The following is a 15391-nucleotide window of genomic DNA, read 5'->3' on the forward strand; positions in this document are numbered from 1 at the left end:
CTTGTCATATTTCACATTTAATAAGACTCTTCTATTTTAATGCACAAAACCCTTTGAACAAGTCAGCCTCAACCAGGAATAGGTCATAATAGAAAAAAGTCAAAACAAGAGCTAATATTTTCTATGTTCAAAACATCTGAGAAGGCACTTTTGACTATCACAAAAGTTTATTTAACAAAAAAAAAGTTCAATAAGAAAATGTACACGACCCAATTTTTATCGTAGCAAAATGTGGAGAGGGGACACGTGGAAGCAGTTGATTCCTCTGGTGAACACAGCCATTGTTCATACTCGTTCCAAGGCTTCTAACATGATGATGCTGTTTCCTCGTATTACCTAAGAAAAAGAAAATGAATTTAAAAACAATTCATTTAGCAAAACATTTCACCCAAATTACAGGACTCAAATGAACCTGCCCATCCCTGCCCCTAAGGGATCCAAAAGTTAATGAGAAAAATAGGTACAATAGAACATATGTCAACTTAGGGGTGTTAAGATCATTTAGGGAATAAACTAGGATGGAATTTGAAAAAAGTAGGCCTTTTGAAGATGACATTTTAGTTGGGCCTTGAAAATTGGGTAGAATTTTGACAGAAAGGAGATTCTAAATAGAACTGAGATAAAAAGAGTAAAGGGATAAGGAAAGAATCTACTTTGAATACAGTAAAAGGTTATGAAGGGAAGTGGGAAAAAGACAGTTTGTACCCAACTGAACACTAATCTTACAGTGACTGGAGGGCATCCTGAAACCAATGAGCTAGTGAGTTTCACAGGTTGGGGAATGACCAGTTTTGGCAAAAGCACATGTAAGAGAATGGGTGGGAACTTGGAGGGAGGAAGAGAAGAAAAGGCCTGGGGTACAGTGTCTGACACAGTAGCCATTCCTAGGGGGAGATAAGCAAGGGCACTCAAGGGGGCACAGGTGAAAGGGCTGGTAACTGAGCTCAAGAAGGGGCAGAAAAGTCAAACCAGAAGGGGACTGTGAAAGTAAGGAGCCCCTGGTGGACTGTAGATAATGCAATTACAGATCAGCTCAGGGAGCTGGACAGCTCAAAGGACAGGAGGGGTGAGGGGACATGTAACAATTTATTAGAAATGGGGGCATTCTGCAGACTCAAAGTGGAACTATGCTTGTAGGCAGGTGGAGTAAAAATAGCTGTAACTTGGTTCTCTTCTCCCCTCATTCTGCTTGCTTGCTTGATTTACTTATTACATACACTATTATTTACTGTCCTTCTCACTCAAATGTCATTTCTCTGAGGGCACGGACCTTGCTTGGCACAACGCCCCCAGTGCCTGAAGCACTGGCAGGCACACACAAGGTTCCACAAGTGTCTGCTAAGGAAACAAATGAATTTGCATGTGATTACTGCGGCTAGCAGACTGGAGAGGGACGCTGCAGGCTGGAAAGTGTCTTGGAGCCTGGCAGTGACAAACAGCAACGAGAAGTGAGAAGGTGGCAAAGAATTAAAGAGCTTCATTGAAAGAGTAAAAGTGCCCTGAAGATGATGACAATGGGGACTGAAGGAACCTACAGACTCTTACGCTTCTTGTAAGTTAGGAGATGAAATGAAGAAGGCTAAACAACATGATTACCTAGTTCTCAGAGTTTTAAATTCCTGGCTTATTTGCAACAGATGATGAACATCACATCTCATTGATCAAAACACAAAAAACGAGCCTCCTTTCCTAGCTCCCTCCTAAATGTGCCCATTTCTGACACTAGCCTAGAAGTGGGGGGTTGTGGAGAGAAGTTATTTCAGATAACTAAGATTTTCAGCCCTGAGGGCTTTTTCCTTTTCCCACCATTAAAAAATAAAAAACCACCATCAACACTTTCTAAGATAGTATCACACGCTTCTTTGCCTTCTCCCATAACACACTGGAATTAAGGCTGGTCAGTGAGCACCTCTGCTGGGCAGCGCTCTCCCTCTTTTCCCATTGTGTTCAAGGCCCTGTTCTCCAGATCAAACTGGAAATATCACGTCCAGAATTCCACACTGCTCCTTTTGCTGTGCTTCAATACTAAGTTTTTGGAAAGTGTTGCTCAGGCTTTTTCAGTCTCTTGAAAGGACAGAGAATATAAACCTAAATAGACTAATAGGAGAACAAAGCTAGGAAGAACTTCTAAAATATGTAGCATCATAAAATGCACAATTTGAACCACATTCTTAAGGGAACCTTGGAGTGGAGTGGAATCTTAAGGAAATAAGACAGGTGAGGCTACCGACAGCTCTGGAGATGTCTAAGAAGAGGCTAGTTGAGATAGCATTAGGCCATTATCTACCTGATAGATCCCCCAAAACAAATTACCTCCCTTTCAGAACACACATATTCTTAATAGTATTATTAATTGAATTGTATTAAGTAATTTCAATGGCCTCAATGGGTCACTGAATTGGACAAGGGAAAAATGAAGCCAGTGTAACTGTCTCCTTAGCCAGGCAACTTGCAAAAAAAAAAAAAACACAAAAAACCAAAAAAACAAAAAAACCCATAACTTGTTTCCCTTCTTTTCCTCAGAAAAGCCATTCTGCATTTTCTTTAGATATTTTTAAAAATTAAAGACAAATGATACATTATTACTTAATTTTCGAAGTGTTAACCTGGTTGTAAGAATCAGCACTACTAAATGCAAACTTTGTTACACAGCAAGCATCAGACATGGAATAGCAGACTGCCCAACACAGCGAGCAGGTGCTCAGTATCTGACCAACACGGGATAGCAGTGCTTTTAACCAGTTTCTGTGTAAAGAAAATTAAGCTCATTAAAATTTAGGAGGAAAATTACAAGAAACATCCATGATCTAGGCTCAATTCTTTCTCTGATTAATTTTCAAGAAGTGTCACCTAATTCTCTAAAGTTATCCTCCCAAATTAGAACTGACTTGTAGACGTCAAGTCCTTCTTGAATCCTTTTTCAGCAATCTTTTGGGATAAGAACCAAATCTACCCTCTTTTAGAACAAAGATTTCCTAACTTGTAAAAGGAAGGGCTAGAGAGAAATCTTGGGGTACTCAAAAATTGTTTTTATAAGAAACTATTGCTAATGATTTGCCCACAATTTTATTCATCTTCAAGAGAAGCTCAAGGAGACTGTACCTGAAGAGGCCAATTTACATGAAACGTGTGGGGGCAGGTGGGGAGTCTCAGACCTGGAGACTCTAGGCTGTTTTTCTGACCCTGATCACTGACTTGCTTTTTCAAAATGAAGTAACGGAAACACATTTGAAATAAACAATAACACAAATCTTGGCAAGGGTGATTTAAGAAAAATTACACCCCTCTACTGTTCAAATTTTAAAAAGGGAGGCAAAATCAGGGCTAATAATTAGGAACTCTTACCACCTCTTAGAGGTGTATGTGCTCAATGATTTGCTACAGCTGTCTTTTTTGATTCACCTTGCCCAAGAAACTCGGACTTACCACTTACTGTCCTGTGCTGGGCAAAGAGTGGAATTCAAAGCCTAGGTTTTGGGAGTATATGTATGTATATGCATGACTGGGACATTGTGCTGTACACCAGAAATTGACACATTGTAACTGACTGTACTTAAATAAAAAAACAAAAACCAAAAACAAAGCCTGGGTTTTGGACAAACATCAAAAACTCTTCTTCCATAGTCATACCGCTACCACCTAACGAATGCAGAAATGTTTGCTCCTGTAATTAGGAACTCAGTATTTGTTTCCTTCCATGTGAATAGCTGTCATTGTGAGTATCCCTGGCAACTTCTACCTTGATTACTTTCATATTTGAGTGTGATAAACCAGAAAATCTAGGTTAATTACATAGACAATTAAACTCAAAAAGTGTGATCTGTGGACTGGCAAATTTTCATCAAACGAGCACTTGTGAGAAATGCAAAATTGCAGATTCTAGCCCACACCTATTGAATTAGGATCTACATTTTAACAAGATCTTCTAGGAGAATTCATAAGCATATTAAAGTTTGATAAGTAGCCCTTAATCCTTTCTATACATTAAAATTACCCAAGATCTTTTAACAAAAAAAATCTTAGAGATAGTTTCAATTGCTTTGAAGTAGAGTCTAGGCATAGTTTTTGTTTGCTTTTTAAAAAAAACCCTCATTGCCTGTAAATGCTCTGGATCCATGGTTAATCTCTGTCTTACATTAGAATCATCTGGGGAACTTTAAAAAACTATGCTGCACCCCAGACTAATTTGATTCTAAAATGCAACTAAGATTGAGAACTATTCCTCTAATGAAGGACTGAGTAAAGGCCTCTATTATAGAATAAAGCTCAAAAATGATTTCCAACAGCTATTTCAAGCCCAACGACCTCACTGGATTCTGTGTAAGATTCAGCTCTAACCTACAGGTAACAGTTGAATGACTGCCACATGTTAAACTAAAAGGGAGATGGGATGTCTAATCCTGCATGTAATTTGCCTAACTTCAATTTAATTCAAGAGTTTGATGGAAGGAAAGCTAATACTTACTTCAAAAGAAAAATGAGATCTCTAAGAGAAATCATCTATCTTTACTTACCACCATTCCAATGTTGTTCTGTTGCCCACTAGTTGCCATCTCCACACATTCATCTATCACAAGATTCATAAAGGGGTCAAATCCTCGCAGTATTCCTTGGACATGTCTGCCACCATTTAATTTCACTATACAAAGGGAAAAAGAAATTTTAATAAAACTGACCATTAACTATAAGGTGAATGGTTAATTGACCTGACTAAGTTTAGCTGAGATAAAATCCAGGTATTTGAGATGTACAATTCTTACTATATGCCAAGCACTAAGCTAAACATTTTGCATTTACTTCCACATTAAACTTATAAGACTCCTCTAAAGTAGAGTTATCTTAACTTTTTATGAGGGAATTGAGGTATAGAGCTTTTAAATAACTGGTTCAAGATTATACAGTTACTGTGTGGCAGAGCTGGAATTCAAAGTGAAGGCTGCTTGCCTCTAAGGCATGGTCTTTACCCCTATTGAGTACTGGGTACGTCAGAATCTTAGTTAAGTTTTCAAGTACCATAAAACAGAAAATCCTGTTAATTCTGTCAAAGTGAGACAGGGCTTATTTGAAATAATAATGAAAGGTCTGAAGTACTGTGAAACCTACTAAATATAAGAAATTAAGTAAATGAAATTGTCAAGTTAGGATTTTGATAAACCTGCTTAATTAATGCATGTAAATTTTAGAGGTTCTGTGGGCTTTGAATTTTTAAAGTTGCTCCAAACATATACTGCTAAGGCACATGTAAAAAGCAATTGAATAATTAAAAAAATAAAAAATCCAAAAAACTTACATGATAACTTCTTGTCCATAAATCTGAAAAAGCAAAAGGGGTAAAGATTAGGTAACTAATTAAAAAAATTTAAGCATAAGTAAGCACAAAAGTAGGTATAATCAATATAATGTGCTACAATGTACACAATAGGAATAATACAATTTAAAAGTATAAAAACCTTGTGCTGCTGTAAAGGATGAGAGTGATGGGCTACCTCAGTTAGAACTTACACTGAGCAATGTAATTTGGGAAGGGGCAAGATAAGGAAAATGGGATGGAGTTAGAATATATATATTAATGTACATTAAGTTCAGTCTTTATACTGATGTGAATTACAGAAACATTCTTGTTCAATACTGACCTAATTTTCAATGACAAGATTTTACAACCATAATGGAAAAACAAAAATTTGGTTATATTTTGGTTATTTTCAGAACCAAACGTGTGAAGAAACCAGAAGGTAATCAAACCATACCCAGCCCAACAGGTATGACTTTATATTTGAGACAATACTTAGTGTAATATTGAGCATGAATAGTAAGTGTTCAGGATATTCTTCAACACATATGTATACATTAGCAAAATAAATGCATTTTTTGAAGTTTGAAGTAATTTGAATTAAGGAAGGAAATTCCATCTCAGCAGGGTAGTATGAGAATACGAAGGCATGCAAGTCAAACCAGTTTTTACCTCTTCCAGTTAGAGGCTAGAAAATATGAAACTTCATTCAATTTTCATGTATATCATGGGAGAATTCAAAGCTAAGACGTGGAGCCAGACAGAAGGTGCAAGGTAGGTTTTTACAAGTAAAAATATATAGTATAATATATAAAACAATCTATTTTAATAGGATATGTTATATAAAACACACAAATATAACACATGAGCTTATTTAATCCTTATGACAGCTTTTGTAAGTTATGTATTACTATTACCACCATTTAATAATGGGGAACTGAGGTTGAGAAATGTTAAGTAAAATTTTCAAAGCCACACAGCAGTGAAAAAGTTTGAGCAAAATCAAATGGTTCTGTCTGGCTGGAGAACATGGTATTCAAGTAAGTGTGTGTAATACTTGGTGCTTGGATTTCAGGTAGAGGAGCTTGAAGAAGGAAGTCTGGACTTTATTATGTAGACAGTGATAAGTTACTGCGGCAGTCAGCCATTCTTAAGACTACTGTGTTATATGTAAGACAATCATTATGCTATATACACCTTAAACTTCTACAGTGCTGTATATCAATTATATCTCAATAAAAGTAAAAAAAAAGAAAGAAAAAAAAAAAGACAACTACTCTGGCAGCAGTTTTTAAGAGTGGGAGGAAGAATTTGGTTAGGCCAGGATATCTCAACCTTGGCATAACTGACATTTGGGGCCAGGTAATTCTGTTGCTGAGTGATGTCCAGTGCACTGCAGGACGTTTAGCAGCAACCCTGGCCTCTACCTACTAGATCCCGGTAGAACCAGACTCCCTATCCTGCAGTTAAGAACCACTCAGCTATGCTAAAGTAGGAGGGTATAAAAGTGTAAAAGAAGATATTTCTGAGAACTAACGGAAGAAAAAATTTAAGTCATTTTGGAGGCAACCCTGACAGAATTATGCAGTTCACGAAATCTAGAGATAAGAAGAGAGGAAATAAAACTAGTTTCATCTTTTGAAATTCTCAAATAATATCTTAAGACTCAAAAAGGAAACCTTATGCTCTTTTTGTTACAAAATAATTACCACTGCACCAGTTCCTGATGAACTCATACAAAACTTACAAGATTTTACCAGCTCACCAATAAAAGAATATCTTAGATAAGCGTTTTCTCAACAATAATTCCTATTTTTCTTAATGTTAGGCTTATAATTTAATAATTAAATCTTTAACAGACCCAATTAAAATATACACGGAGTTTTTGCACAAAAGATGGCTTTAATACAAATGTGCATTTAAATGCAAAATTATTAAATATGAACCTTTCCTTTAGTTTAACTTTTTATGAGGCTAATAATAAATGAACTATAAACAAGGCAGACGAGATGGCTGCCTCACAAATTGATTCCTGAATCAATTTTGCATCCTTTGCGCCATCCAACTACTACATGCAGAATTCCAGCATTACATAGTATAAGCATGATGGAGAAGTTACTTAGGAAACATGGAACATGCTAAGTTCAGTCAAGAGTGTCTGAGGACGCCAAAACTGTAAATTGGGTCATATCTAAAGTAGGAATACACTACTTCGAGTTGATTTTACTGGGTATCCCTCCCCCGCCCCGCCCCCAATCCCAACCCCCTGGCCTTCTCTAATTAGAAAAAAAGAATTTCTTACAAACTTCTGTTAACAGAGCAACGTATCACATGACATTCAAGCTTAACCTAAGTACAAGCACGCAAGAAAAAGAAATGAGATTTCTAAGTTAAAACTCAAAGGAACAACCACATCCTTTAAGACTAAGGCGGCTTTTGATTACTCATATACTAACAAACGCTTCCATCCCACCCATCTCCTTAGTTCCTTGTAGACTTACTCTCCAGCATCTAGAACACGATGCTACAAAGGATGGCATTCAAGATCTTCAAGTATGGAGGGAGAGCGTGGGGGAGACGTGGGGCCGCGAGCTCCCGCCTGGGAGGCAAGTCGGCTGGATCGAGGCGCCTTGCTGCCTTTGGTAACCACGACCCTCCAGCCGAAATACGACTTCCGCGCGGGTTTCAGGCCCCGAAGCGCGGTACCCGGGCCCGGATCGCGGCGGCCGCGCACCGGAATACGCACACCAGGCGCACTCTCGGGAAATGGCGGGGCATCTGAGGAACACGAGACACAGCAAGAAGCGGCCACGTGGGCGCGGCCCTCACACACACTTACTTCTTCAACTCGGGTGGGTGAGCTTTGCTCATGATGACCACTCGGACAGCTCAAAGATGCCTCCAAACAGAACCCGTGCAGCACCTCACACTCCAGCGGTAGGCCCGGCGTTTCGCGTCTGACGTCACTGATCCCGTCAGCCAGTTGATTGTCGGCTGCTTTCACGTTTTACCTCGCGATACTTAGGGAAAGCGGGCGCTTGTCGATCAGCCCCCAGCTTCCGGTTGCGTCACCAGATCAGAGGGGTGGGGCCTCCAGAAGTGCTCCTTCATTCCGTTCTTCTATGAAAGTGAGGTGCCCCGGTCCTACCTGTAGCTTTTGAAGAACGCTGGAAAACCCTTGTCTTTATGAGTTGCAGTGTTTATCTTCTTCGTACGTGCCGAATGAAAATAAGCTCTAGAGGAGTGGGCCCCTGAAATGTGTTCAGCATGTTTGGGCATACCTCTCGTGTATGGCGCTTTCCTTTATTGTGCTTTGTGGAGCTTGCTTTTTTTTTTTTTTTTTTTTTTTTTTTTTTAACAAATTGAAGGTTTGTCGCAACTGAGTCCAGCAAATCTCTCATGCCATTTTTTTTCCCCAACAGCATTTGTTCACTTCACGCCTCTGTGTCACATTTTGGTAATTCTCACAGTATTTCAAACGATTTCATCGTTATATTTGCTATGGTGATCCGTGATAGGACCAAAATATTTGTGTGACTTTATTGAGATATTTGCTTCATTGTGGTGATCTCCAACTGAACCTGCAATCTCTCTGAGGTATGCCTGTATTTCCACAGGATGTCATGCAAAGCCTAGGATTCTAGTAACAGCTCAGTTAGTGACCACTGCATCAAAAGAGTAGGGTGATGGGCCTCAGCTTCCAAGAATTTCTAGAACCCAGAACTGTACTCCTGACAGATGGTCCTGCAATGCTTGTTAACAAGGCCTACAAAACCCCACTAAATGTACCCTGCCCCTCTATATAAAATACGATGTGCAACACACTTACACACACACATGATCTGAGGTATTGATTTTCAACATATGCTCTTACTTGTTCCTAGTTAAGTTGCCCAAAACAGGAGCATCTACATTTATGAATCAAATACAACAGGGATTATAGAAGACTTAGGCCAAAATAGAATGTCCAGACAACTCCATTTAAATGCCAGTGACAGTAGACTTAAACTCATACGTTTTGTACTCTCTTGGTACTCAAAATCCTAGACACTGCATTTTCTCTAGAGAGGCCGTAACTGTCTATCTTTTCCATCTTCTGCTGTTAGTGTTTAGTTGAAGCTAGAGACCTGACATGAACATTGAGTTTCTTTTTTTCAACCTTATAGTGTCTGTCTTTTTACATGAATGGACTTCAGGTTGTAGTGCCCTAGCCTGCCCTCAAAGTTCTTCCCATTTACAAGCATCTGAATCATAACACAAAACTAATTTTCACTTCCCTGGATGCCTTACATTTATTTCACATATTACAAAGAGAAGCATCGTGACAAAGTTACATACTCACTGCCCAAACATAAGGAAAGAAACACAATAATGGAGGAAAAATTAAACCTTATTTATTTTTAAAACCAAACCACTAGGAAAATATATCACAGTCTTGAAACAGCAAACAGACAGGCTACATTATCATTTCAAGTAATAAATTGGTAAAAAGACAACAACTTACTTAACAAAACGGTAAGGTGCCAGAACTAGGGGAAGAACAATGCATTTTGCAAAGACCCTGGCAAAAGTGGTATTTGGTGATGGGGGTGGGGGGCTGTCCCTCTTTAGCTCTAAAAAAGTCACAGCTCACCCCCAAGATGCTTACTTTTTCTCCCATCCCCTTTGTGTTGCCAAGAGATTGTCTCAATAGAGCTCTGTCATTTCAGGGGGCAAAGTAAGCAATACTGGGTTTAAGCTTTCATTCTATCCTGTTTTATGAAAACCAGATTTTTTCAAATCCAGTACTTCGTAACTCTTAATTAAGCAGCTAACCGTTTTTCTTTCACTGTTCACTCCTGAATACTAGCGCACAGCACAAAACCTCCTTTCCCTTCAAGGCTGAGTGTCACCGCAAGATTGTCCTGTCACTGCTGCAGGCAGCCTCAGGGCCAATCATGGCTGCCAGTGAGAGGGAAGATTTGCTTCCATAGCAGTGTGACATCACCTCTCATATTTTTGTAGGGACTCCAGGCTGAAAGATGTAATGTAATTTAAGAAATGCACATCCACACCTTGATGGCCAGAAATGAATACCCACAAGGACCGTTTCAAAGTTCTTATGCAAATTAACTCTCCCAAGGCCACATCTTAACTTAACTTCATGCCTGCGTCTATAAAACCAAACCAAACCAAACCAAACCCTAGAAGTCTCCTTTTCCCTTTTAAATTGGTGACCTCATGGATTTTGTTTTACAGTTTATGGAAAATGGTGTGGTGATCCTTCCGGTAGACAGAAAGCTGACAACAAACAGAAACACCTCTCTCCACACCACCAGATCACAGGCAGGCTAGAGGAACCTGCCCACCTGTTGGTACCTGTGTACTATGACAGTCTGGTACCTCGGAGGGCTCTGGTTGGGTACAAGGGTGATCCCCTCTGCCAGGATAAGCACTTGCCGCGTGACCCTTGGGCTCTCAAAAACACCTGTGCTATCTCTGACCCAAATTTTAGCACCAGTTTTTTCCATCTCGCTTTTTAGGATTGAAACACAAAGGAAACAGTGTTCAGAAGGAAGTGACGTAGGCCTTAAACGTGCTGCCATCCTTAATTTCTTCATTCATAAACTTTGCTTAAAAGACCCAAATCCTCATTCCTCTTTCAAAATAGGCTCCTGCCCTTAGCCCGGACGGCCAACAGCAGACTTCTACTTCCCCATGGATGAGAGAGACTCCTTCATCTTCCTGGTCATGGTTGGGATGAGGTTCATGTGGTCATCCACACACTTGGTCACACAACTCTCCAGCTGTCGCTTCACCTGAGGCTCTTTACTCCCTGCATCTATTGAATCTTTGGCTTTGTCGTTGCAATGCATGGTGCACCGGGTCAGGCGGTCCTGTGGCAAGAAGGAAAAGGGGAGAGAAGACTGAGAGGCTGAGCTTTATTTACCAAGTGCTTATCATGTGCCAGGCTCTGTGCTGCATATTTTGGCTTGACATGTATTATCTTGATCAAATTAAGGGACACTATATATATTTAAAAAGAAAAAAAGGACACGAGTGCCCAGACAAAGCATTACTAGAAAGCAGATGAATGATAGAATAGAATAAATTATACAGAAGCTTCTTCCAGGAAGTGAGAAGTAACTAGAGGCCACTGTTACTCAACTACAGATTTTCAAACATCTTGATTCTATAAGGTCTGTCCTTGCTACAGAGAAATACTCAAGTCAACAAATCGTGTATTGAGCATCAGCTATGTGCCAGGGACTCTTGTAATGTTGGGAATACAGCATTGAGTAACATGGATAAAGTTCTTGCCCTCATTGAACTTATATTCCAATGAGGGCAGATGGACAAATAAAATAAGTAAGTGGTGATGTTGGGGAAAAGAGTTGGGAATATGAATCTGGAGATCAGGGGTGCAGCTGGTCTAGAGATATGAATGTAGGAGTTGTCAGCATATAGATGATATTTATAACTACGAGCCTAGAGAACTAGACAGAGAAGAAGTCCAAGGTTGGCCCTGGGCACTCCAATGCTCCTCAGAGGCTGGAGAGGGGAAAAATCAGTAAATAAGAACAAGAAAGGATGGCTAGAGGGAGAGGTAGAAACCCAGGAGAGTGAGCTATCCTATCCTGAGGCCAACTGAATAAAGGGTTTTAAGGAGGGGGGCAAGTGAACCACTGTATCAATGATGCAGACACACTGAGTAAGACGAGGAATGAAAATAACCACTGGTTTCAGCCCCATGGAGGGGAGTGGAGAGAGTGGTTCTGGCACAGTGGAAGAGTAAGTTAGCCTGGAGAGGACTGAAAAGTGAATGGGAGGAGAAAGTTATACAGTAATTGAAGAAGCAAATTTTGAAAGATGCTAGCAGTAAAATAAGGTGTCAAACACCAAGAAACCCTCTTAGAGTTCCATGATCTTGGAGAAGTTATTCTCTTACAGCCCCAGTAATTTTGAAGAATTTTATATAGAATGTAAAGATGTATCACGTTAGATATAATTTTGCCATGTGAACAGAATCCCAGGCTATGAAAAACTGGTTCAGAAGTGGGCCCTGCTTCCCCCAAGTTCCAGGAAAGTATATCCCGAGGAAGGGAGTAAAATGAAGTTGTGGCTACCCTCTGCTCCAGGGAGGGATATGGGGGGCCCTTAGAGACCCCAGAGAGGCTTGTGAGACAGGAATCAGCAAGCCAACAACAACAATTCTTCATGTAAATGAAGACTGCTCTTCAGTGACACGGGGGCTGCCCTCTGGGTGTAGAAAGTAGGGGTGTTCTTGGTGGGCAAATCTACAAAGTGATGGTAGGATCTTGCTCTAGGTTGCTATGTTTTGGAAAGCTTTACACTGTATGGACATATCTTATATTTGGTATCAGTGGGGGAGGGGAATCATAAGGCTCTTGGTAACTCCCTTTTACATTGTTTCTATGGGAAATTCTTACAGCACTCAACCTCCAGGATTTTTTCTAAAACTTAAAATCCTGTGAAGACTAGCTGGCTATAGCACTGTCACAAATGTTAACACAGAACCAAGACACTAAAGCCAAGAGTTTTGAACAAATGCCTGTCATCTCCTGCAAAAGACCAACACCAAGGGCTGGAGTCCTCTGTTTGGGATATTCCTTACCTGGAACTTCTCCAGCTCGCTGGTCACCAGGGACTGGGCTTGAGCCAGAGGCATATGGCAGCGCTCAATGCACTGGTGCACTTGCTGCATGGACGCGTGGCTGTCCTCACAACAGCCGGCGCTGCACTGGAACATGAGGCCCTGTGGAGGGAGGGCGGAGAGGTGAGGCAGGAAAGCCTCCGGGGACAGAGATGACCATAGAGTGCAACAGAGGCTAGGAGGGGCGTCTATATCCGCACTTCTCCTTAGAATAGACATCAGGGCCTTAGAACCACGAATGGGAACATTATCCTTTTTGCCTAGTGGGGTGCTGCGTGGCCTCCTTGCTGCTAGTTCATTGGCACTTGTTGCACTGAAGGCTGGGTGGACGGGGAAGGTGGTGGTGGGTCAGATGAGGCCAAGTTCTGAAACCTAGGTGCCTACACCACAGGGTTCAGAGGTCAGCAACCTAGGAACCTACATTCCACCAGGGGGCAACCGGTCCACTCGACTCCAGGGGCACCTTTACAAGGTAAACTCACAATCCGGTTAGGGAAGCAGGACCAACAGCTACAAGACACTTAGGGGGTCAAAGCAGGACCAACGCCGTGTGGAGCAGAGTTCGGTGTTACAGAACCGGGCACAGCCTGGCTACTGAGGAGGCCGAGAGCTTTCGCCTTTCCGGTCTTTCACCTTGGCCGTGATCTTTTCGGGCCGCGGCCTGCTCACCTGCACAAGGGGCCGCGCAAGAGGGGAAGGTCGGGGAGGCCGAACGCATCATACCAGCGGGTATTTAACCCCGGTGCGGGGACACCCCCTCCCACGGCCCGGCCTGGGGGGCAAACGGCCTTGCGTGTGGCGAGGACGCACAGATTTCATCCGCTCAGCCAAAGCTCCCGAAGTTCTGTCTGAGGGCGAGGCGTGCTTCCGAGGACTCCAGGGACGACCCCAGGGACACCTCGACACGCGTCGGCCGGGAGGGACGCAGTGGCGCGGAGGATCGCGCGGCAGCTGCGGGAAGGGGCCGGGAATCCCGGACCCCCGGATCGGCCCTCGCCCGGCTACCTGGATCTTCCGGATGTTCTCCTTCTCCAGACTCTTCACCATGGAATCCACCGCCTCTCGCACCCGGAGCTGCTGCAGCTCCGCCATGGCGACCCCGCGCTGTTACCCGCCCCGCCGGCGCCCACATGGACTCCCGCGCATAGGCCCGCCCCCTCACCGCCGCTTCCGGGGTCACCGTGCCGCGCCCCTCCCGGCCCACGCCGCCACCTGGCGTCCGAGAGGAGCAACTGCACGCTGGGCGGCCGGCTCCCGCCGCGCTCCCTGCCCCCCGCCCCCCGTCCCCCGCGGCGTCCGCGGCTCACGCCCTCCTCGAGCTTCTGCACCTGGTCCGCCCACCGCTGCCCGCAAGCGAGCTCCGCTACTGTGTTTCTCCTTCTTTTCCCTCTCTCCATTCCTCTTTCCCTCTCTTCCTTAAAATTCCTTAAAAATATTTAATATAATTAACATACAGTTATGTGCGCAGATCTTAGTTGTATCCATTCTCCCCCCAATTCCTGTACTCCTGACCCCAGGCAACCACTGATCGGCTTTATACCACTACAGATTACGTTTTCCTTTTCTATATTATATGTGTATGAATATATATTTATTTATATTTATATATAGATCATTCATGTGTACTTTTTTTGGAGGGGGGTCTAGCTTCTTCACCTAACATTAACGCTTCTGAGATTGAGCCTTACTTCGGTGCCTTTTTGCTGCTGAGTAGTATGGCATTGAATGGATGCACCACAATTTGTTTTTCCATTCCCCTATTGATGGATACTTGCGTCTTTCTCAGTTATTAGCTGTTCTGAATTAAGAGGTGACCATGAACATCCTTGAACAAATCCTTAGTAGACATAGATTTCCATTTTTCTTGGGTAACTACCTAGAAGTGGAATGGTTGGATTGTTGGTAGATGTATGTTTATGCATTTATTTCTATTAAAAAGTTATTAGCTTCAAAGGCACAATGCAGATAATCAATGAAGCATTTTGTATAAAATAGATAAAAACAAGGTCCTACTGTACAGCACAAGGAACTATAGTCAATATTTTGTAATAGCCTGTAACGAAGAAGAATAAGAAAAGGAATATATATATGTGTGTATAACTGAATCACCATGCTGTACACCGGAAATTAACAATAACAAAAACAAAAACAACAATGTGCCAACAATGAGCTGTTTCTAAGCTCTTGGAAACAGTTCTATCTGGAATACCTCACCTTCAACTTTACCACCCTATGCATTTATTTATTTACTTATCTATCTATCTATCTATTTATAAAACAACTTTATTGTGGTATAAATTCTGTATAGTAAACTACACATATTTCAGATGTACAATTTATGAATTTTGATGGATGTATACACCTACTATTCATTTATTAAACACATATATTCGGCCCTGGATATTCTCGGGTTCCACATCAGCAGTTAGGGAGGGCAGACTACGGGA

General features: G+C 41.7%; 2 protein-coding genes across 4 annotated transcripts; both read right to left on the minus strand.

The window, feature by feature from the left end:
• Window positions 1-148: 148 nt before the first annotated feature.
• Window positions 149-8264, minus strand: SNRPG (small nuclear ribonucleoprotein polypeptide G). Of its 2 annotated transcripts, none has more exons than XM_010963726.3 (4): window positions 8130-8264; window positions 5291-5313; window positions 4515-4639; window positions 149-336 (listed from the first exon to the last, which is right to left on the minus strand). In XM_010963726.3, exons 1-4 carry the CDS (start codon window positions 8159-8161, stop codon window positions 286-288), a joined length of 231 nt encoding a protein of 76 aa, XP_010962028.1. In that variant the 5' UTR covers window positions 8162-8264; the 3' UTR covers window positions 149-285. The 2 variants fall into 2 exon arrangements, with proteins under 2 accessions (XP_010962028.1, XP_045379117.1); XM_045523161.2 differs by lacking the exon at window positions 8130-8264 and adding an exon at window positions 7792-8082.
• Window positions 8265-9662: 1398 nt separating this feature from the next.
• On the minus strand, window positions 9663-14107 carry FAM136A (family with sequence similarity 136 member A). Of its 2 annotated transcripts, none has more exons than XM_010963725.3 (3): window positions 13950-14107; window positions 12906-13046; window positions 9663-11166 (listed from the first exon to the last, which is right to left on the minus strand). In XM_010963725.3, exons 1-3 carry the CDS (start codon window positions 14034-14036, stop codon window positions 10978-10980), a joined length of 417 nt encoding a protein of 138 aa, XP_010962027.2. In that variant the 5' UTR covers window positions 14037-14107; the 3' UTR covers window positions 9663-10977. The 2 variants fall into 2 exon arrangements, with proteins under 2 accessions (XP_010962027.2, XP_045379116.2); XM_045523160.2 differs by lacking the exon at window positions 13950-14107 and adding an exon at window positions 13755-13931.
• Between the last annotated feature and the right edge of the window lie 1284 nt (window positions 14108-15391).

Source organism: Camelus bactrianus, chromosome 15, assembly GCF_048773025.1.
Source record: "Camelus bactrianus isolate YW-2024 breed Bactrian camel chromosome 15, ASM4877302v1, whole genome shotgun sequence".
NCBI classification, from domain to species: Eukaryota; Metazoa; Chordata; class Mammalia; order Artiodactyla; family Camelidae; genus Camelus; species Camelus bactrianus.

Bases quoted from the DNA above. Each gene is read 5' to 3' on its own strand.
- FAM136A (XM_010963725.3), bottom strand. From the start codon at position 14,036: ATGGCGGAGCTGCAGCAGCTCCGGGTGCGAGAGGCGGTGGATTCCATG. The intron at 13,047-13,949 runs GTAGCCGGGCGA...CTCCCTCCACAG, and splicing joins AGAACATCCGGAAGATCCAG to GGCCTCATGTTCCAGTGCAG. The intron at 11,167-12,905 runs GTAAGGAATATC...TTCTTGCCACAG, and splicing joins GCGAGCTGGAGAAGTTCCAG to GACCGCCTGACCCGGTGCAC.
- SNRPG (XM_010963726.3), bottom strand. From the start codon at position 8,161: ATGAGCAAAGCTCACCCACCCGAGTTGAAGAA. The intron at 5,314-8,129 runs GTAAGTGTGTGT...TTGCTTTTTCAG, and splicing joins CACCCACCCGAGTTGAAGAA to ATTTATGGACAAGAAGTTAT. The intron at 4,640-5,290 runs GTAAGTTTTTTG...CCCTTTGTATAG, and splicing joins TATGGACAAGAAGTTATCAT to TGAAATTAAATGGTGGCAGA.